This window comes from Oncorhynchus keta, chromosome 28, assembly GCF_023373465.1.
Source record: "Oncorhynchus keta strain PuntledgeMale-10-30-2019 chromosome 28, Oket_V2, whole genome shotgun sequence".
NCBI classification, from domain to species: domain Eukaryota; kingdom Metazoa; phylum Chordata; class Actinopteri; order Salmoniformes; family Salmonidae; genus Oncorhynchus; species Oncorhynchus keta.
Genome location: NC_068448.1, coordinates 70,823,462 through 70,846,554, shown reverse-complemented (window position 1 = coordinate 70,846,554; position 23,093 = coordinate 70,823,462). Strand labels below are relative to the sequence as shown.

The window sequence follows — 23,093 nt, the reverse complement described above, 5'->3', positions numbered from 1 at the left end:
TTATACTAAAAAGAGCAGAGTTTGGTTCAGGAGCAGGGTAAGATCCATATCCTGTATATGGTAGGAGCAGAGAAACACATTGAGTTGTAGATGGCAGCAATGCGCCTGGTTTAACCTGCTGGTTTCCTTTTTTCCACGAAGAAGGATCGAAACGTAATTTCCTTATTCAGGATGAAGAACCAGAAACACTTTTGAGGAGATGGGAAATTCTATTGACATCAATTGCCCGCATGGTGCATTTTGGGCGATATCACTCCTTCGCGGAGTAAAATGGGACTTAATTGGACGCTAGTTCAAAAAAGCATGAAATAGCATGAATTGCGTGAGCAACAGGTACAAGATTACACATATTTTTCGAGATATGAGATATTTAACTTGTTCTCTATAATATCGTGTAACTTTGAAATTACGTTATTTTGAGGAAAATAGGCAAGTTTCTCGACTCAAACTCTTGACTTTCTAGAAGGGATTGCTTGACGAATAGCGTAGCAACTGCGTGACGCAGTAGAACAACCTGAACGCAATTGGTCAAAAGTCTGCTGGGCGGTGCTTTACACATTGCCCCAGTCATTTCCGGCTAGGTTTCTTCTCTCTTCCTTTTCTAATATCTCTGGAACAACGCAAAGCAGAATTTGCTCTACAGCTCTCCTAAAATCTTGTCATTTAGCAAGAAATCTGTTCATTAGTGACATTAACTCTATTTGGCTTAAGATAACACATCTAAACGGTTTCATTATCGTGTCTAATTCGAGAAACGATAAAAGGAGACTGTCGTCGTAAACGTGTTGCTAGCTAAGATTATTGCTCGTCAAGCTCGACATCTGACTGTCTGAATACTGCTGCTGTCAAAGACTGAAACTCTGGGCTGCTGTTATGGATCAAATAGGGATCACTGCAGAAGGACCAAAGGTGAGTTGGTTTGCTAACTTAGCTAATCAGTCCGTCATTCTTGACATGTAATATGGCCCTTGCGAAAACCGAGCCTTAAAAGGCTCGTCTTGGGGAGGACAGATTAACGTGACCTAAATTAGTTTTAAATAATGTTACAGCTACACATTAATTGATCTACTGTAACGCTAATTCACATTCGTATCCATCAACAGCCAAATCTGATAGCGGCGAGCCAACAGCCTGACATGCTTCAAACCTTGGCTAATTCAGAATAAGTAACTAACGTATTAGCTAGCAAGCTATATTAATGTTAGACAAGTCGCGGCATGTCCCTGGCATGGCTTTTTTGATTGACAGGATGGCTAACGTGCGTATAGTTCGCTTAGATTGTCAACTAATTGGTTAACTACCGCTTTATTCAAGTAGTTATTCAAGCACGTAACGAGTACATCGATATGTTAGCAAAGGGAAGCATCATGTTGTACCGTATTGCTATTAGCTCATTTGAATATATGGTCCTTCAGAGTCCATGGGGCGCCACCACTACCAAGGCGCTGTCACCCTGTTCCCTCGCTGACGTCATGAGCGAGCAGCTGGCAAAGCAACTGGATGAGGAAAGCAATGCTTTCCCTGATTCCCCAGAGTAAGTACCATAATAATATCATCAATATCCCTATCCCTTACACCACCTTGTCTGTGTTGTCGATTCATGTGAACCAATCTGTGAATAGCACACCCAACTTCCTCATTCCTCTCTACTTGCACATCATCATCTGCACATCTATCACTCCAGTGCTAATGCTAAATTGTAATTATTTTGCCTCTATGGCCTATTTATTGCCTACATCCCTACTCATCTACATTTACACACACTGTACATAGATTTTTCTATTGTGTTATTGACTGTACGTTTGTTTGTGTAACGCTGTTGTTTTTGTCGCACTGCTTTGCTTTATCTTGGCCAGGTCGCAGTTGTAAATGACAACTTGTTCTCAAGTGACCTACCTGGTTAAATAAAGGTGAAATAAAATAAAAACTTGAAAGGATATGTTCTCACCCTCTTGTCTAGCCGTTGTAGGTTACTTCAGTGTCAATTGAAACTAGCACCACACTCACATTAGGTTATTGTGTGGGTGTAGGACGGCATGTTCATGTCCAATATCCTATGTGTTCTAGTGTCAATGCTGCTCTGGATGCCGGTGAGGAGCCAGAAACGGACTGTGATCTGATGCTGGCTCAGATGCTGCAGATGCAGTTTGACAAGGAGTTTGACACCCAGCTGCGCACGGAAGAAAAAAAATTAAACGGGGATAGCAAATGTAAGCCTATGAACATGTCTGGTATTAGAACAATACAAGGGTCGTTTTCATTAGATACTGAACGGAATAAAACAGACTGAAACGGGGCGAGAACACCTGGACCACTCATTTTTAGTTTTCCATGTCAAAACATGTTCAAGTCTTTTGTACCCTAGTAAACATGACCAGGTTTCTAGAATGTGTAAAAAAGAATGAACAGTAGTGGCGTTATGAAGAATTTGAGATATGATTGTTCTTTACTGTTGTAGTGTCCATCTCCTTTGAGAACTATCGCATGGTGCACCCTTACGAGGATAGCGACAGCTCTGAGGATGAAGTTGATTGGCAAGACACTCGCCACGACCCCTACAAAGCCGGTAACGTCCATCACTTTATAATTTTACCCCATATATCAGTATTGATGCTAGGCCCAATAAATCTACTTTATACTTGTAACAGGCCAAAATCTTGCATAAAATATTGGTTGCTGTTGATTGGTGGTTGTTTTATGTTAAAGCAATAGTTCAACTTACTACATTAACCCTTTTTTCCTATTTTTTCTAAATGTGTTCCAGATAAGCCCACGACAACTCCAAGAAAAGGCTTTACTGGGAAAGGCAAGAACATCACTACTAAGCACGATGAGGTTGTGTGTGGCAGGAAGAATACTGCACGCATGGACAATGTAAGAGTGATAAGAAGCTCACCTTTTTCCTTGGTTCAGCGTTATTCAATAGACAGACACATTGGGGAAATTGTATGAGTAGTAATTAGCATTTATCTCCATTGAGTTTTGAAATGTGTGGCTTAATTTGTGTACGCACTAATGTGAACATATCCCAAACTGTCAGCCTTTTTGTAATCTCCCTCTCTGTCCTGTCCTCCCAGTTTGCCCCAGAGATCAATGTGGGAGATGGGCTTGGCATGGACCTGAAGCTCTCTAACCAGGTGTACAACTCCCTGAAGCAACACTGCCACTCTGAGCAGCGTCGCAGTGCCCGACTGCATGACAAAAAGGAGCACTCCACTGCTGTGAGTCTATGCAAAAGGAGAAATTGACAATAAAAATAAGAATTTGAAAATGACAACAAAATGGCCTCATGCCATGTTCAGATCTGTATAGTATTTTAATATATTTTAATTCCGTCATGATTATCCACTTCTGCTTTCTTTTCTGTACTTTCCTCCCTTTTTTTCATTCACAGGAACAAGCAGTGGACCCAAGGACCCGTCTGCTCATGTACAAAATGGTGAACGCAGGCGTTCTGGAGAACATCAACGGCTGCATCAGCACTGGAAAGGAGTCTGTGGTGTTCCATGCAGATGGGGGAAGGTGAGGGTGACATGACAAATTGTGTTTCGCAAGAACCCACACCTTGAATTGACTGACCAAAGGTTGATCGACCCAAGGAGTCTATCACCTGGCCTGAGGAGTCAGATCAGGAACTTTCATTGCCTGAAGTTAAGTCATGACATTTACATTGTCAATTATGTCATGACAGAGACACTATAGCAGTAGATTTATTTGCCATATTTCATTAGCCATAGTTGTAGTATTTAACAGTTTTTGTATAGAACTGCCACCCCTAAATGTCTGTTAATTAAGTTGTAGTTTGTTTCTAAGGTTTTCCAATACTGTTGTTTTTTCTCCCAGCATGGAGGAGAAGGCTGTCCCAGATGAGTGTGTACTCAAGGTCTTCAAGACCACACTCAATGAGTTCAAGAACCGCGACAAGTACATCAAGGACGACTACCGCTTCAAGGAACGCTTCAGCAAGCTGAATCCCCGCAAGATCATCCGCCTCTGGGCTGAGAAAGAGATGCACAACCTGGCTCGGTGCGTGGTGGTGATGTTACTTAAATGGACCAACACCAATTCACCTCATTTATCTAAAAGCTCAGTTCAAATAACTTTAAAAAAATATATATATATATATCACTTTCCAATGTTCCAACTGTGTTATGGCTCACTCTCTTCCCCACTCCATCAGTATGAAAAAGGCTGACATCCCATGCCCCGAGGTGGTGATTCTGAAGAAGCACATCCTGGTGATGTCGTTCATTGGCAAGGACCATGTGCCAGCTCCCAAACTGAAAGAAGCCATGTTGGGCTCTGAGGACATGAACAGGGCCTACTACCAAGTGCTTCATGTGAGTGCAGCTGCTGTGCTGCCATGCACTAATGTAGACGTTACTTATGTTGTTGTGTATTTACGTACCTCATAGTAATATCTGGTTGTGCACACTCGTTTCAAAGAGATGAGTATCTGACTGAGAAGTGTAATTCTGGGTTATTATGACCCCTGTGTGTGTCTGTCCTTGCAGATGATGCAGCAGTTGTATCACGAGTGTAACCTTGTCCACGCCGACCTGAGTGAATACAACATGCTGTGGCATCAGGGGAAGGTAGGCTATTTATCATGTTTGTCTAACCTTTATTTATCCAGTTGGGTCAGTCTACACCTTATTTTTATACCTGATTCCTCATGGTTAATTGCAACTGGAAATTCTGGCATGAGATTTTACCTTCATTCAGCATGAATGATTTAATCATCTTGTTTTATGTAGGTTTGGCTAATTGATGTAAGTCAGTCCATTGAGCCCAATCACCCTCATGGCCTTGAGTTCCTGTTCAGGGACTGCAGGAACGTGTCTACGGTAAGTTAGCTCACAGTGATGCAAGTACTGTAGGTTTAAATTGCCTGTTACTTCCAGCTCACAGTAAACACAGACTAAAGTCCTGATTTGCACAACAAGCTCTGTCTCACTGCAGCATTCATGCGCTTCCACGTTCTCCAAATGTCAAATTTCGAAGTGTTTTTGTTGCTTCTGCTGCTCTCTCGTTTCCATTTCTTCAAATGTAAATCCTGAAGTTAAGGTTTGAGTTTAGTCATTCATTCTGAATGGTTACGGTAAGGGTTGAGTTTAGTCGCTCATTCTGAATGGTTACGGGAAGGGTTGAGTTTCGTCGCTCATTCTGAATGGTTACGGGTTGAGTTTAGTCACTCATTCTGAATGGTTACGGGAAGGGTTCAGGTACAGGATGTGTATATACAGAATGAGGTCCTATATATTTAGCTGCCACACCTCAAAACATACGATGCGTGTTGGTGGAAACTAGGCGAAAGTCAAAACATGTCCACTATTCTTGCATCAGGTTTTGTATCAGTGACACACTGGTGGTTTTAATAACAAGATATCGTTTTTATCTCGTCTCTGCAGTTCTTCCAGAAGGGCGGGGTGTCGGAAGCCATGAATGTGTACGAGCTCTTCAACGTCGTGTCTGGGCTGCAACTCAGCGGTGAAAGCGAGGCAGACTTCCTTGCCCAGGTCAGAAAACATTGAGGTCCCTATGAGGGTATTATTTCTCTGTTGGAGATTCATGTAGTTGCATTGAATTTACAGAACTAAGTTTTACAGGCAGTTTAAAGTGGGCTCTTGTCTTAACTAGAGTCCCACACACACAAACATCTATCATGCACTGAATGCCTTATTGGGGTGGGGAATGTTTATACTAAACTGAAGAAAAATATAAACACAACATGCAACAATTTCAAAGATTTTAATTAGTTCATATAAGGAAATCAGTCAATTGAAATAAATAAATTAGACCCTAACATATGGATTTCACATGACTGTGAATACAAATATGCATCTGTTGTTCACATACTTTTTATTTTAAAAATGTAGAAGATCAGAAAACCAGTCAGTATCTGGTGTGACCACCATTTGCCTTGTGCTGCACTACACATCTCATACGCAAAGAGTTAATCAGGCTGTTGATTGTGGCCTGTGGAATGTTCACCCACTAATTCAATGGCTGTGCGAAGATGCTGGATATTGGAGGGAACTGGAACACGCTGTCGTACATGTCGATCCAGAGCATCCCAAACATGCTCAGTGGGTAACATGTCTGGTGAGTATACAGGCCATGGAAGAACTGGGACATTTTCAGCTTCTAGGAATTGTGTACAGATCCTTGCTATATGAGGCTGTGCATTATCATGCTGAAAATTGAGGTGATGGCGACGGATGAATGGCACGACAATGGGCCTCAGGATCTCATCACGATATCTTTGTGCATTAAAATTGCCATTGATAAAATGCAATTATGTTTGTTGTCTGTAGCTTATGCCTGCCCATACCATTACCCCACCGCCACCATGGGACACTCTGTTCACAACTTTGACATCAGCAAACCACTTGCCCACACGATGCCAAACACGCTCTCTGCCACCTGTTCGGTACAATTGAAATTGTGATTAATCCGTGAAGAAGCACACCTCCAGCGTGCCAGTGGCCATCGAAGGTGAGCATTTGCCCAATGAAGTCTGTTATGACATCGAACTGCAGTCAGTTCAAGACCCTGAAATGGTTTGGGCAGAAATTCTTCAGTTGTGCAAACCCACAGTTTAATCAGCTGTCTGGGTGGCTGGTTTCAGATGGTCCCGCATAAGAAGAAGCCGGATGTGGAGGCCCTGGGCTGGCGTGGTTACAGGTGGTCTACGGTTGTGAGGCTTATGGTAGAGAAATGAACATTAACTTCTCTGGCATCAGCTCTGGTGGATGTTCCTGCAGTCAGTATGTCAATTGCACGGTCCCTCAACTTGAGACATCTGTGGCATTGTGGAGTGTGACTAAACTGCACATTTTAGTGGCCATTTATTATCCCCAGCACAAGGTGCACCTGTGTAATGATCATGTTGTTTAATCAGATTCTTGATATGCCACACCTGTCAGGTGGATGGATTGTTTTATCAAATGAGAGATGCATATTAACAGGGATGTGCACAATTTGTTAGAAATGTACTTTTTGTGCGTATTGAACATTTCTGGGATATTTTATTTCAGCTCATGAAACATGGGACCAACACTTTACATGTTGCGCTTATATTTTTGTTCAATGTACAATTTGACCCTAATCCATCAAATTGTATAGATTATAGAGCGCTTTTTGTCAAAGTGCTTACCAGAAACCGGGGATTGTAGTATTAACTTTCATACAGTGGTTGACTACCTGTATGCACATAATTAAGTTGTTGGGTTACTTTCCTCTACGTCTTTGTGATTTTTATATTAACACTGTCCTCACTTGTCGTTTTATAGATCGAGGCACTGGAGAAGATGAATGAAGACCACGTGCAGAGAAGGGGCAAGAAAACCTACTCCAGCACCAGCGACGGAGGGCCTCCCCTATTACACCACGAGGATGATTAACGATGAGATGTTAGACACCATGATTAGCTCCATGGATCCTGTTCAGTTGATTCTGTTTGAGAGAATGGGCGAGTAAACCCCCACCCAAAGGTCTTTCATCACAATGAGGGACACAAGGTCAAAAGGTCACTGCATCCCAAGATGCTACACTGGGGGCAGTGGGCTGAAAAGCCTCCCATACACCTCCATGAAATGTCAACATCTCATTCCATTACTACGTTTATAGATGGAATGGATGGGGATGTCTAAGGGGGACATGACGGATGCATCTACATGCATACACAATTATTGCTTTTTAAAAATTAGATGGTATTCAGCATTCATGACATGAAGTTATCTTCACAGGTGAACTGGGCTCGAATGAAAAGAGCTTTGCGTTATATGAATGGAACAAATTGCAATCCAACATTTGGTGAAGAGCCCTAGTTTGTGTCAGTTAATATTTTAATCATGAAAGCTGCAGTCATGAATGAAGACACAATGAATTGTTTTTCATTGGCACCAAGATGCATTGAGGTCCATTGATCGTACAAGGGAGCTGTGTTTTCTGTGATCTCCAACTTCAATATAATGGTGGAAATAAATGGCATAAATTTTAGTTATGCTTTGTCATTCATTTTCCTTTGCTCTGGACAAATTGAGCAGCAGCAGCTTGACAGGAGACACCAAACTGCTCTTAAACTAGGAGTTATAAAACAATACAAGCAATCTATATGTAACTATAACATGTCAATATTACTCAGTCAGCCAGTCCAACTTGTGTAAAAGCCTGCAGAAACCACCTATATCTTGTTTGAGTGTTTGATTTCAGTTTGACAATCGACTTTTATTTTGAAAGTAGAGTTTTAGTCGCATGTTGGAAACTCAGAAATGTCCAACTTGCTAACCTAGGCGGAAGACTCGGATCCCGAGTTTCCCACCAGGGAGGTACTAGAATCAAATAGGAAGCTTTACGCAAATAATTTACTTTTAACTCGGAGGTCCCGAGTTTTCGACATGATATGAACGCAGCATTACCAAAGATTATAACTAAACCAAGATAGGAAACGACAGACTGGGCTATGTGAACAAATGTGTCATTTTGTGCAGAACAAGGAGGCATCTGTATATTTCCGTTAGGGAACGCCTACTTTGTGAAGTGCGCGTGTGCAATAACTCAATTCGCCTTTGCACTATTAAATAACGCAATATGAAAAGTGTTTTGGCAAAGGGTAAAGTCTACTAAACTTATTCCAATCAGTTCATAACATATTTTCGTTTTAGTAACCGAAAACTGTATTGAGATCACATGTTTTATCGATGAGAAAAAGTGCAGAATGTCGGTCAAAATCCATCTCCTCCCGCTGCCGGCCGCTGGGCTGTAGTGAGTGGACACGCCAAGCTTTCAGATTTATACATCCGGTAAATATATGTCATTGTTCTATGTGGCATTAATATTTTACGTGAGTCACGTGACTGTCACATGATTTTGAAACCGGAACTTGCCGTAGAGAGAGGCTTTGGACAATTAATTTATGAAATGCAGAGCAAACACTGACAACTAACTGCAATACATAATAGTCAGCAAAGCTAAAGCTTCACAATGAGTGAGGAACACTACTACCTGGAACTTTGTGAAAATCCTGTGCAATTTGAAAATGCCTCAAGCGTCAACAATGTGTTTTTTGACGAAGCAAACAAACAGGTACATTAACGTTACTAACGTTAACAGCCAAGGCTAGCTAGAAGGATATGCTCAGCTATGGTGGTTACTCCAGAAATAGTTAGCTAGATGCTTAGTTAGCGCGATTATAGCTAGCTAAATAAATCATATTTTATCTTGATTTTACATTCAGCTTGGTAGCTACTGCAGTATTGCTGGCTTATGTGAACGCAAGTACAAATAACTAGCTTTGATGAGGGTGGCAGTCAAACTGTTGAATCCCATGTTGCAGCTTGGTGAAGGTCCTAAAGTGTAGCCATACAGTATGGCTAATTAATATGGTAGACGAATTAGTGAACTTCAGTCAACATTTAACGCATGTCTCTGGTAGTACATTCACCAGCTAAACAAGGCAGGTTAGATGAGCAGTAACCCTCATTCTAATGCTTCAGGTAGAAGTTCCACTGTCCTCCTAATGTAGTGGATACCAGGCTCCAAATCCTTTTATATTGTTCTCTATTTACCCTGGTTGCTCCTTCAGGTGTTTGCAGTGCGATCAGGGGGTGCCACTGGGGTTGTGGTTAAAGGACCAGAGGACAAAAGCTCAGTTGCCTTCAGGTAACGAGATGATGCATATATTGCGACGATGATGATCATAAGCTCAATGATAATGGTCTCTCATGCAGTATATACATTTTCTTCACAGAATGGATGACAAAGGAGAGGTGAAGTGCATCAAGTTTTCAATCGGAAATAAGATTTTGGCAGTTCAGAGAACACCAAAATCTGTGGTAAACATTACAGCAATCATTCTCAACTCTATGTTATTCAATTATTGTGTTTTCTATCCATGCTGATGGCCTGACCAAAAGCCTCAGTTTTTGTTTCTTGTAGGATTTCATAAACTTCATACCGGACTATCCACATTTGGAATTCTCCCAGGAATGTAAGGTATGCAAGCATATCCAGTGTCAAATGTTTGAATTTCAAAATAGCTGTAATTTCTTCATGTTGTAACTAAGCATGAGTCAATTTTCAATAGGTGTGATTTGTTTTATATTCTCCTTTTTGATTGACAGATGAAGAATGCCAGTATTTTGGGCTTCTGTTGGACTAACTGGAATGAAATCGTTTTCATCACTGACCAGGGAATTGAGTTCTACCAGGTAACTATGTTTCACATGAATCATATTTCTTGTGATATATAATAAAGCCAGTCGTTTTTGTGATTTAGGATAGGAATGCACTATCAGGAAAGTTGCACACCTAGATTGTTTCCTAGGTTATTGTATCACAGCACTATCAATTGAGTTTGCCCTGTATTACTCTTTCTTATACTAAAACATTGTCACATGACACTTGCGTGACTCAATTCAAACTACAACCACTAGAGGTCTTAATTTACCACTGACTGAGAAATAAAGTTGTCAGATTTTGCAGTACTGCACAGTATTAGGTTGATTGGTAACGTTACCTCTTTAGACTGGAATACGAAAAGAGGAAGACTGAAATGTGAACAGGGATGCCTGTTAGGCTCAATGTTCTACAAAAAGGTGTCTTGTTCCAGTTTTTCATTTGAGTTGAAGTTGTCAATGAGATGCTCTCTGTGTTTAGGTGCTTCCTGACAAGCGTAGCCTGAAGCTGCTGAAGAGTCAGAGCATCAATGTGAACTGGTACATGTACTGTCCTGAGACTGCAGTCATTCTACTTTCTACCACCTTCCAGGGCAATGTGCTGCAGCCGTTTGCCTTCAAAGTAAGTGGTCACAACTGACATAGGATGTCTCAAAAATGTCCACCTGCTGATACAGTAAGACATGATATATACCACCAAAAGTTCATGTTTGAGCAAGCATTAGCATCCTAAAGTGGCTGGAACTATAATCATCAAACCTATTGGGTTTTTTTTGTCCCACCAGAGTGGGACCATGTCTAAAATGTCCAAGTTTGAGATCGAGCTTCCGGTGGTTCCCAAGCCAGCCAAGCTCAATCTGTCAGAGAGGGACATTGCCGTGGCCAACATGTGAGTTTGTAACTGTTTTGAATTGATATTTCATATTTTGGCTCGATATTCAAGTAACAATTTGAAACAAAAAGCAAAAGCCCTTTGGGCTGTATGAACGCTGAATGAGTTGTTCACTTTGTTTCTAATGGTAGTTACGGTCAGCTGTATGTAATGTATCTGAAGCATCACTCCAGAACTACCGACAGTCCCTGTGCTGAGGTGATCCTCTATCAGCTACCCAGGTACATCTTATTTAGCATATTCCTAATGGACATTCCTCTAAACATGCTGAAATTCCTCCTAACTTAACATGGTCATGCAGCAATCATATCGCCCTTATATTCAGAGTTTCTTGTGTAACTAGAGAAACTAGCTAGAGTAAGAAGCTACTCATAGACATTTACTGGATCAATCTTGAAATGAAATATCCATGGTGTAATTTGTACATGGGGAATACCTGAAGTGCTAAATTGGTAAATTATGTCTGGCCTAACGACATGTTGTTCCCAGGGAGGGATCCTGTAAGAAGACCAACGTGTTAAAACTCAACACCACAGGGAAGTTTGCCCTCAACGTGGTGGATAACCTGGTGGTAGTGCATCATCAGAGCACTCAGGTAAGTCCTTTTTGGCAAGAAATGACAATTGGAGCATTTTGAGCAGGGTTCTCACCAAAGAATGTAAGAGGGGTGCATTTTACAGGTGTTCATAAATGCAATCTCTTGAGTCCAAAGGGGGACCACCTTGTTAAAAAAATCAAGGCAGAACCCTGCTTGAGGTTAGACAGGCAAACTACCACTACGGTTGTGTTGTTTCATATCCAGGGTCCAAACCCATTAAGTCTGGCATGATGTAGATTATGTCTTATTTCAGACCTCCATCATATTTGACATCAAGCTACGGGAGCCTGACTGTGCCCTGAACGTCCACCAGCCTGTGCTGCCTCCTCGCTCCATACACCCCTACAGGATTCCCCTCACAGGTATAGGCTACTTGGAATTACTCTATGTATATACACTCATTGGCCAGTTTATTAGATACACCCATCTAGTACTGGGCCCTGATACCCTTGTGTGTTCAGAGCAACCTGAATTCTTTGTGGCATGGAAACGTTGCTCAATTGGTATCAAGAAACCTAACGTATGCCAGGAAAACATTCCCCACACCATTACACCATCAGCCTGTACTGTTGACACCAGACAGAATGGGGCCATGGACTCATGCTGCTTACGCCTATTCCTGACTGCCATGATGCAACAGGATCCAGGATTCGTCAGACCAGGCAATGTTTTTCCACTCCTCAATTGTCCAGTGTTGGTATTTGCCTCCCCACTGGAGCCTCTTCTTTTAGTTTTTTAGCTGATAGGAGTGTAACCCGGTGTGGTCGTCTGCTGCAATAGCCCATCCGTGACAAGGACTGACGAGTTGTGCGTTCTGAGATGCCGTTCTGCACACCACTGTTGTGCTGTTATTTGTCTGTTTGTGGCCCACCTGTTAGCGTGCACGATTCATTCTGCTTCCACCTCTCAACTAGCTGTGTCTTCACGTACAGGACTGCCACGGACTGGATGCTTTTTGTTTGTTGCACCATTCTCTGTCAAACCTAGACACTGTCGTGCGTGAAAAGTCTAGGACGCCAGACGTTTCTGAACCCGGTCACTGGTTTTGCCCACTGGAACGTTAAATCGAACAGTAACTGGATGCCTTTCTGCCTGCTTTATATAGCAGGCCACGTGACTCATTTCTGTGAACGGAGTGGTGTTCTGATAAACTGGCCACTGAGTGTGTATGGACAGGCCAGACTTTACCAACTGCTTGGCTGTTTTGGTCGCTGACAGTATGTGTGTCTATCTTCTCTGCCTTTCAGTCATTCCAGTTGTAATTGTATCACTCTCATGTGTGACAGAAAGGTGTCTCTTTCTACCCATGTGTCATTTTTCTGTCTGTGACGTAACTTCCTGTCACTTCACTCCCATCTGTCGCTTTTAGAATATGTCTCCTAAAGCCTTGACAGAAACTAACTTCACTTCTCCATAGGTCCTTCTGCTGTACCCAGCCAGCCTCCGGTGCCTTGTGAGCTCTGTATCCTTTATGAAACGCAAGTAGCTAGATGAGCTGCGGCAGGCACTTGTCAATGAAACTGTGTCAATGACAATTGGACCAGCTAGCAGGGAAATGGTAGGTGGTGGTATAATGGTAGGTGGTGGTATTACTGATGATCATGGATGCTTCCCTTGACCTTCAGACTCCTCATCTTGGAGCGTCTTTCAACCCGACATCATCATCAGTGCAAGCGAAGGTGAGTGACAACACCCACACATCTAACCATAGACGGCTATGTCCCGGCTTACTGTCTGTTATCATGTGGACCAGAAACATCTAACCATAGACGGCTATGTCCCGGCTTACTGTCTGTTATCATGTGGACCAGAAACATCTAACCATAGACGGCTACTGTCTGTTATCATGTGGACCAGAAACATCTAACCATAGACTGTCTGTTATCATGTGGACCAGAAACATCTAACCATAGACGGCTATGTCCCGGCTTACTGTCTGTTATCATGTGGACCAGAAACATCTAACCATAGACGGCTATGTCCCGGCTTACTGCTATGTCCCATAGACGGCTTACTGTCTGTTATCATGTGGACCAGAAACATCTAACCATAGACGGCTATGTCCCGGCTTACTGTCTGTTATCATGTGGACCAGAAACATCTAACCATAGACGGCTATGTCCCGGCTTACTGTCTGTTATCATGTGGACCAGAAACATCTAACCATAGACGGCTATGTCCCGGCTTACTGTCTGTTATCATGTGGACCAGAAACATCTAACCATAGACGGCTATGTCCCGGCTTACTGTCTGTTATCATGTGGACCATAGACGGCTATGTCCCGGCTTACTGTCTGTTATCATGAAACATCTAACCATAGACGGCTATGTCCCGGCTTACTGTCTGTTATCATGTGGACCAGAAACATCTAACCATAGACGGCTATGTCCCGGCTTACTGTCTGTAATCATCTGGACCAGAAACATCTAACCATAGACGGCTATGTCCCGGCTTACTGTCATCTGGACCGGAAACGACCACTAACCCCTATTCACTGTAGAGCAGATGGGTGTATAGTAACCAACGTGGTAGTAGAGCCACCTCCTCTTCTAGGCTATGTAGTTACCATATTGCTTTCACTTCACTTTTTTTAGTTACCATATTGCTTTCCACATTTCTCATCTACAGCTTGTTCCGGATGGTGCTCATGTTCTTGCATGGTTGTCTGTCCTGTTCTGTGTGTTCCTCCTCTGTTTCAGGGTGTCTGTCCTGTTCTGTGTGGTGTTCCTCTGTTTCAGGGTGTCTGTCCTGTTCTGTGTGTTCCTCCTCTGTTTCAGGGTGTCTGTCCTGTCCTGTGTGTTCCTCCTCTGTTTCAGGGTGTCTGTCCTGTCCTGTGTGTTCCTCCTCTGTTTCAGGGTGTCTGTCCTGTTCTGTGTGTTCCTCCTCTGTTTCAGGGTGTCTGTTCTGTGTGTTCCTCCTCTGTTTCAGGGTGTCTGTTCTGTGTTTCAGGGTGTCTGTTCTGTGTGTTCCTCCTCTGTTTCAGGGTGTCTGTTCTGTGTGTTCCTCCTCTGTTTCAGGGTGTCTGACCTGTTCTGTGTGTTCCTCCTCTGTTTCAGGGTGTCTGACCTGTTCTGTGTGTTCCTCCTCTGTTTCAGGGTATCAGTGGTATCTGCAGGTGAAGCTGCCACCCACCGTCAACCTCCTGCAGGACAAGGGCAAGCTGATCGACTTCCTCCTGCGCAGACGAGACTGCAAGATGGTCATCCTGTCAGTGTGCTCACAAAGTAAGACTGCCTTGTGTAACAGATAGGGGAGACTCTGTTCGTCGCTGAAGGAAGCACTCTAATAAAACAAGGTTGTAGAATAGACGATTAGAGCCTCAACCATAGAGAACATAGGCAGTGTTCACTCAAGGCCTCTCTCTCTGTGTGTTTCAGTGCTCAACGGGGAAGACAAGGGGAGCTTACCAGTGGTGGCCACAGTGTTTGACAAACTCAACCAAGTCTTCAAAGAGTACCTGGAGGCAGAGCAGACCTACACTGTGGTGAGTACTGCCTACTAGGGTCACGATCACACCAGTATCGAGGAAACAAAACAAACATTTTAGGACTTCTTTAGGAAAACAGCCCTAATGTTGGAAACAAAGTCAAGTGACACTAGTGAAAAGTTATTTAGGACAGTAGCGGTGTCTTACTAGTAGATCCGTTTAACCTTTTTGATCTTGTAACTTGAATAACAAAAAGGATGAAGAGGATATAGTCAACTGAATAGATTTGATTTGTCCATATTACGAATTATCAGGACAGTAGCCCATACACTGTCTGTTGCAGTAACTTGACTTTGTTACTAGGGCTGTTACGTGACCCTATTATCGCCACACCGGCAGTCAAATTCCATGTGACTGTTTAGTCACAGTAATTAGGCTTCTCCAAGCTCTGCTGCTGATGGTCATTACTAGCCTACCAAATTTGCTAACTGTCTGGTACTCAGCACTCTATTGTCCCTCTAATCACCCTGATTGAAAATCTAATCAAACACTTCATGAGCTCATGTTGCACAACATTTCTATAGGCTATGCAATTGCAGAAGAAAACAAAGTGATGGGATCCTCTTTTTAAGAGGCCATCAGCTTTCTATAGGCTAGACCTGGTATATTTATTTCTCAACGTTCCTAATATTAAGCAGATTGCTTCTCTTCACAACAGGAGTATAGCCTACCTGGCTGGTATGAAAATGAACCACAGGAAAAGCGACCTCCATTTGTTATTTAAGTGCATAGATGACGTGTATTTTCCCACTGCCCCTGTTTTGATACAGGTGCATGATAATGGGCCATTCTAAATAAAAACACATTTAAAACATACATATTGTGTAGTATATGTAAAGACCAGATTAAATCAAGAATAGTCTGATGGGTGACAATATTAGCATATCACTTGTGAATTATATATTATCACTTGTAAATGATTCGCAGCGTAAGGTAAGAATCAGCCCCCCCCGTCTTTTTCTAATCATGGTCGCACACCTCATGTAGCCTCATGTAGCCTAGCCCATAGGCCTATATGTTTTGATAAGGTTTGTATCACAACTAAAGTGGCCAAATAACATCTTAAAATTAGGCACATTTGATCCTCTTTTACAATGGCTGTGGAGCTTAACTGGCATATATAAGCATCGTGTGAATTTCAAGTTTGGGGAAGGTAATTTCCCCCATAAAAATGCAAGTTCATAATAAAAGCATTGCATGCATAATTGTATTTGCTACTAGTGGTTATATTCATTTGGGATCTATTGCATCCCACAACTCTCCCAGACTATGTTTGGAATATTTATTTCTCACACAGAATATAATAGGTCAACTTTTGTACTATGGGGGATAGTAGATTGACATAGGCTAGTGCTTTTGCTGTTCGTTAGGTCTACTCATCTTGTTGGCTGACGTTAAGTAAATGCGGACATTTCTTCCAATATCTTAAATATGCACCTCGGAATTGAATAATGACGCGCACAGTTGCGTCCCCAAAGTGTCTGCCTTCACTTTTAGCCTGTGAGAAAGACACGATCACATGATAGAGAGCCATGTGAGTGAGAGGTGCTTTGGAGCCCGCAGCACTCCGGGAGAAGGGAATTATTATATTTACCCCAAGGGCACAACGGCCACTGGCTGCAAAAGGCATGGATTTTCTTTAGGGTGCATTATGGCCACACTAAGGAGATGCCGCCGGGAAATTCAAGGCATTATCAAGTGCTTGTCAAATTGTGAATGAGAGACTGAAGTGTGTACAGCCTGAGCAAAAAACAAACAAAGCAGAGCTCATGCCTTTTCCAGTGACTTTTTTTCAAGTCATCATTAGTCGCGTCATTGTTCAATTATATTCTTCATACTCTAAAATAATGCCACAGAATTATAAGTACATCTTGTCTACTAAATGAACAAGTGTAGCCCACAGCCATATGAGTTAGCCAGATCTAAGGACAACTCACAGAATGCTGTTCTGTTCTTCTGAAATGGACTACATTTTCTTCATATGTTTTAGACCTGTCTAAAATAAATGACTTATTGTGAATGTGTAGGCCATATTACATGGATTTATGTTACAAAGGTCTGCATCAGTGGCTTGTAGGCTATGTGTGGGAGCCAGGAGATGCTAAATCTGTTCATTACCATGAGACCAGAGTTATTGGCTTGATAATCCATAGGCTGACAAAATGTTGTGACTGCCACAGCCCTAGTTGTTACCTGTTGGATCTCTTTCAGGCTATGGAGTCTGGTCCCAGCCGAGGCAGCACTGCTCGGGAGAGGCCTGTCCGGACGCAGGCAGTTATCGACCAGTCCGACATGTACACACACGTCCTGTCCTCCTTCACAGAGAAAAAGGTGACGGAACCTCCTTCCTGTGATCCCATTTCTCACCAGCTAACTGTTTGTTGGAAGTAAAAGGCACAAGGCTACTGGTGGTGGTGAAGCCCATATTCCAATGGCTGCTGCCTTATTTGAATTGAAAGTAATTTTTTTTGCCTGTTAGATGACTGAACATTTCTATCGTTTCACCCCTCCAACAGGACGTGTCTCACAAATTCATCATTGCTGTGCTGATGGAGTACATCCGCTCACTCAACCAGGTCCAGATCACTGTGCAGGTAGGTACTCATTGCAGAAAAGTCTTTTCGGGAGGCTCTATCAGAACAGTTTTTTTTTTGGTGTTTCATGCATAATGGTGGGATGACATGGTTTCATCTTGAAACATGTTGTCAGTGCTACATTAGTATGCTTTGTGTTCCTGTAGATTCTGCATATTTATTGTCCCATATTGTCATCAAATTATCTTTCAATTGGGAACTGTGATGTTGAGTTGTCTGAAATATAAGGTCCACTTTCCTCTCCTCCAGCATTACCTGTATGAGCTGGTCATTAAGACGTTGGTTCATCACAGTCTCTTCTACATGCTTCATCAGTTCCTCCAGTACCACGTCCTCAGTGACTCTAAACCTCTGGTGAGTCCTCAATTATTATAAGCAAAGCTCAACTATTTCATGGTAGTTTGATCTTGTAGGTTTTGGGTATTCAGAGGAGTTGGGGGTGACGTTTAATGCAAAGTCGCCAGCAGGCTGTTAGTTCTGTAGACGCAATGCTTCAGAAAAGATCTATATACTTCACTTCAACTGCACGTCATAAGATTTGCCTGTTCCAATGGAAATAATATAAAATCCTTTTGACATATGTGTTTTACCCCGGTCTTTGAAAGTTAATTTCTTTATAATATTTAATCCGACATAATGCGTGGGAACCTCCTTCCTGTGATCCCATTTCTCACCAGCTAACTGTTTTGTTGGAAGTAAAAGGCACAAGGCTACTGTAGCGCTCGTTGATTATTTACTGTCTGTTGTTCCATTGGTTGAGCAGACCTTGGATCAGTTCCACTGTATGATCTTTATTTTGATTGGTTGTGGAATTAACATGTCTAGTGTCTGTATTGTCTTAAGGCCTGTTTGCTGCTGTCTCTAGAAGGCACTTACCCCGCTGCACACCAGCTCTCCCTGGACATGTTAAAGGTATGATGCACACACACGCTAACATGCAGACTATTTTAAACAGCTATCGGTTATCACACAGGACATCCCCAAAGTCCTTTGTAGAATTGGTTGTTTTTTTCAGAGAATCCTGACAACTAATTATAGAAAGTAGCCTTCATGTGAACTTCATTCAAGGCTAACTTATAACAATAAACCCTGGTACTCATATAGACATGTTTTAACATGCTGATCTGTAACGTCCTCCATCTATCTGTCTGTGTGACAGAGACTGTCCACGGCCAACGATGAGATCGTGGAGGTGCTCCTGTCCAAACAGCAGGTGCTGGGTGCTCTGCGCTTCATCCGCAGCGTGGGCGGCAACGACAACATCTCTGCTCGCAAGTTCCTGGATGCGGCGCTCCAGACGGCCGACCAGATGCTCTTCTACACCATCTTCCGGTTCTTTGAGCAGAGGAACCTGCGCCTGAGAGGCAACCCCAGCTTCAACCCAGGTTAGGTGACACCTCTACACCAGGTCTTCAGCTGAAAGGGCTCCTTATTCCCTATGTAATGTGCTATTTATCACCATGGAGACCATTGTCTTAGGTCTGGTGGTTTCACCAATGGTGTGACTTGTCTGCACCGAAAGGTGGAAGGAATGGCTCTGCGTAGGGTGACACTAAATTCATCTATTTCCATGGCTCTGGTCTGACTAACTCCTTTGTAATGACTGTAGAAAGAATGTTGTAGAAATGTTGATAACGCCATAGTTTTCAATAATGAATGAGTGCCCTCTGTGATTTTTATTTTTTTTCTTCTATTAGATTACCTTGACCCAAATAATAACTATATTAAGCCAGGAACAACAGGCATATGCTGAAAGGTGCTGGAGCAGTTTAGTTGGCTTCGCCTGCTGTTGTGTGCTCCTATTGCTTTTTTTTATTCATATGAACACATTTATCCTAGTTGCATGGTTTCTTTGAAACGTTGGAACACATGGGAGAGTATCGATGGTTGAACCTGTTTCCTATAGGTTTCAGGTTTTGATAGACGCCAACATTATCAACGCAAACTGAAATCCATGACAGAGCAAAGCATAGACCTTTTCTAAATATCCAATAAAAATACATTTGAAAACGTATAAATTAATAAGGACCCAATCGGTACCAATGCTAAAAACACAACCAACAGATGGGTAATAAGTAAAACCTGGAATAAATAGCTCATTATTGAATGAACTGCTGAAAAATCACTTCCCACCCAACTGCCACTGGTGTGTATTGACTGACCTTTGACCCAATACTCTGTTTTGATTGGCCTTTAGGTGAGCACTGTGAGGAACACGTGGTATACTTCAAGCAAGTTTTCGGGGAGCAAGCACTCATGAAGCAAGCAACAGTTTGAGCAGTGACATTTCATCTTATCCCACAGCCCATCTAACTTATTGTAAATTGTTGAAATCATGCTAATAAAGTCATTTGTACATACTCTAACAATTAATTTTGTATTAAATGTCATGCTTTACTCTGCTTGACAAAATGTCCTTCTGACTATCCTTGGGTCATGTTCATTAGGGCATGCAACGGAAAGCAAAAGCAGTGTTTCTTATTGGACAAGTCAATTAGGCAGAGGGACTAACCTGGCTGATGGAAAACCTGATAAATAACTAATAAATAGTGTAGATTAAACTCTTTATTTTACAGCATCTAGGACAGGTTTACAGTGGAACATTGTAATTTATTTAATGTGTGAAGTGCACAATTGAAAGTGATCTCAACACAATACTACTAGATGCAGTATACAAACACAGGAAGAAGGTCATGGTAACGTGTCAAACACTTTTGGCTCAAAAAGAGGGTAGTAGTCTCACAATTACTAACTGCTTGATTGAGTTGAATTGCCAACTGTTTTCTACTTGCATGCATTACACTTCTAACCCCTATCATACACAATCACAAAAACAGGGCATGAGTCGCCTCTGTTATTGGTTCAAAAAAGTCAATGGACAGAGTCACGGAGAAGGGATTTCCAGGAAATGCTCATTTACGTACAAGTATCTAACCTTTTAACATTGCTTAAGACTAATTTCTAGTGAAATACATTTTAATTGGTATTGTACATTCATACTATATGAACTGAAAGTGAATTTGCATGTGGATGTGTAATTCAGGCACCGACAGTATCACATTTTGGTTTTGTTAGACATTAAGGAATTTCACAAACAATGTGACATTACACCTATTGTTAACAAGAGCGAAGAGTCTACATGACACACTTGACGTTCTCAACTAGACCCCTTACAATGAACAATGCTTTATGTATTGTAAACAGTTCTAGCATTTGTACATTTTTAGGGTTCAATGTTCCCTTTCTTTCAAATGACAACCCACAACTATTTTCCCCCAAAGGATTTATCTTCATTGCCAATGAGCTATTGTAAATCTAAAACCAACACTTAACATACTTTAGTTCACAGTAATAGGTTTAATCCATTATTGACAATGATGGAAGTAAACTAGTGCACATTCAAAACTACATATACAATATTGAACACCTATTCAAGGTTATTTTAAGTGGAGAATATGTCGACAATGATTTGTGCTTAAAATCTAAAAATCTGGAAAGGGCATTTTACTGGGTCACTATGTGCAAACATTTAATTACATTTGCTCTTTTGAGTATCTGACCCAATTATTCCAAGTCCACGAATGGCACTCAAAATTGAATTGTCAGCCCAGGCTTGTGACTGACCTGAACATTTCAATAGTAATAAACTGGTATAGACAACCATTTAAATTCAGCTTAAACGTCTGCAACAACCATTCAATACCACACATTGTTTGGTGACCTTCCTTTCCCCCATCAGCCTCCGTATCTAAGGAAAGTAAGGAGAGAACACTGGTGGTACCAGAACCTCTAGATACAGCATCAACACCTTAACCCGAAAGATATTCAATATGTTAGTGGGCTGTACATTTGTGTAGTTATGGTACTTTATAGTATATATTTGTACTATTCCATTAAAGTACCTGTTCAGTAATGTATTACTTTATATTGTCACCACGGCAATGGCAATTCTCATCAGAAAAACAAAGTTACTATCACAGATATGTTGGGCTCTATTCAATCTGCATCGCCTGGAGTTCAGCGTTTATTGGGTGATTTTTCAAGGCAATGTCCCCTGCATTCATGGTAAACGCTGCAGATGTCGGCTTGATTTGAAATTACCTTTACATTTCTATTCCGCAATCGGTAACGTTTCAGCGATCCAGATTGAATTGAGTCCTAAACGTATGTCTTTATGGTTTCTACTAATTCAAATGATTAATACTAGTAATAGGTAAGACATCTTTCCAAGATAGTGAGACCCGAATAACCTAGAATAAATAGTTATTTACTGTCTTGTGGGTCTTGTAAGAGACATGCATTAATCTACACAATCTGTACATCTGTGTCATTTTCCAAAAGCCTTTGGATTGACCCTGTTAGTTACCGGTAGCTTGGTACACCAAAATGAGTTGGCATTCAAGTGTGTACAACCAGAGAGCAGAGCTGTAAAGAATGATGTCCACAATACAATGTAAGCACACAGTCCATCAGTGTCCAGCCTTAGCGGTCTGTGTCTACTCCGTCCTCTTCACATTTCATGGCAAGACAAATAAAAAAAAAAAACTGTTCCACACACTCGACCCGGACTGTAAAAATTATTTGCATGACATAATTGTTATGTCAAGGCTTTGGCTCATTCTTCTGATCTGAAAGTCACTCAAAGTCATCTAAATGGATGGTTGATCCATGAATTTGAAATAGAGAACATCATTTCCAGGAGTATCAGTTCATAGCTGACATCTCCATGAAGCCTATTTCCTCCAGAAATAAAGGGACAACCACATGAGCAATTCCTCCAAAACCTCACTGATGTCCCACATCTGTCTCCATCCAAGTTTATTCAGGTCCCATTGTTCCTCACTGTCCCCTGAGATCTGTGGGAGGAGTCCTCTAGCGTACAGGGGTGTGTACAGCAGCGCTCAATCCGAGGTACTCCAGGTTCTCTGCTGCGGGCAGGAAGTGACTACTGGTGGGTGTGGCCTGAGGCAGGAAGTCCTCCTGGTAGTCTGGGTTGCTCTCACATACAGAGCGAGGGAGGGTACTGCGGGCCATGTTGAGATACTCGGGTCCCTCCGGCACGCGTGGCAGGGAGTTGAAGAACTTGTTGTCCGGGTCGTACCCAGAAGAGGTCCGAGTTGCCCAGGCTGGCACGCTGGGGTCCTCATAGTTGGGGTTGAAGACATCAGAGAGCTTGGTGTTCTGGTTCATGTATTCTAGAATACGGTAAGAAAAAAGTTAATACCCAGGCTTACAGTAGAGAGCAGTGATGATGCATGTTGCTAAACTGTTACGCTCTCAATGCATTTGTGTTACTGTAAGTTGATCTTTAAGTCAATAACTCGCCATGGATACAGTTTG

At 42.1% G+C, this 23,093-nt stretch overlaps 3 protein-coding genes across 4 annotated transcripts in view; 2 read left to right on the top strand and 1 right to left on the bottom strand.

The window, feature by feature from the left end:
- Nucleotides 1–239: 239 nt before the first annotated feature.
- On the top strand, nt 240–8,004 carry LOC118361764 (serine/threonine-protein kinase RIO3-like). The gene is made up of 13 exons (XM_035741962.2): nt 240–909; nt 1,416–1,534; nt 2,068–2,210; nt 2,459–2,566; nt 2,765–2,874; nt 3,078–3,221; nt 3,395–3,522; nt 3,844–4,026; nt 4,181–4,340; nt 4,515–4,595; nt 4,758–4,847; nt 5,412–5,519; nt 7,296–8,004. Exons 1-13 carry the CDS (start codon nt 874–876, stop codon nt 7,404–7,406), a joined length of 1,521 nt encoding a protein of 506 aa, XP_035597855.1. The 5' UTR covers nt 240–873; the 3' UTR covers nt 7,407–8,004.
- Nucleotides 8,005–8,234: 230 nt separating this feature from the next.
- rmc1 (regulator of MON1-CCZ1) lies at nt 8,235–20,126 on the top strand. Its single transcript, XM_035741961.2, has 20 exons — nt 8,235–9,090; nt 9,590–9,666; nt 9,755–9,839; nt 9,943–9,999; nt 10,128–10,214; nt 10,663–10,803; nt 10,967–11,070; nt 11,205–11,294; nt 11,563–11,668; nt 11,925–12,033; nt 13,089–13,133; nt 13,297–13,350; nt 14,768–14,896; nt 15,050–15,156; nt 17,371–17,490; nt 17,676–17,753; nt 18,003–18,107; nt 18,597–18,665; nt 18,913–19,138; nt 19,951–20,126. Exons 1-20 carry the CDS (start codon nt 8,989–8,991, stop codon nt 20,028–20,030), a joined length of 1,971 nt encoding a protein of 656 aa, XP_035597854.1. The 5' UTR covers nt 8,235–8,988; the 3' UTR covers nt 20,031–20,126.
- A 177-nt stretch (nt 20,127–20,303) lies between these two features.
- The window catches only part of LOC118361762 (melanoma receptor tyrosine-protein kinase-like), a 57,347-nt gene continuing 54,557 nt past the window's right edge, over nt 20,304–23,093 (bottom strand). For both annotated transcript variants that reach the window (XM_035741959.2, XM_052483773.1), the window contains one exon: nt 20,304–22,948. In XM_035741959.2, coding sequence (XP_035597852.1) covers nt 22,626–22,948 — 323 coding nt within the window. In that variant the 3' untranslated portion in view covers nt 20,304–22,625. The remainder of the gene's footprint in view (nt 22,949–23,093) is intronic.

Bases quoted from the DNA above. Each gene is read 5' to 3' on its own strand.
- LOC118361764 (XM_035741962.2), top strand. From the start codon at position 874: ATGGATCAAATAGGGATCACTGCAGAAGGACCAAAG. The intron at 910-1,415 runs GTGAGTTGGTTT...ATGGTCCTTCAG, and splicing joins TCACTGCAGAAGGACCAAAG to AGTCCATGGGGCGCCACCAC. The intron at 3,523-3,843 runs GTGAGGGTGACA...TTTTTCTCCCAG, and splicing joins TTCCATGCAGATGGGGGAAG to CATGGAGGAGAAGGCTGTCC.
- rmc1 (XM_035741961.2), top strand. From the start codon at position 8,989: ATGAGTGAGGAACACTACTACCTGGAACTTTGTGAAAATCCTGTGCAA. The intron at 10,000-10,127 runs GTATGCAAGCAT...TTTGATTGACAG, and splicing joins AATTCTCCCAGGAATGTAAG to ATGAAGAATGCCAGTATTTT. The intron at 13,134-13,296 runs GTATCCTTTATG...CTTGACCTTCAG, and splicing joins TCCGGTGCCTTGTGAGCTCT to ACTCCTCATCTTGGAGCGTC.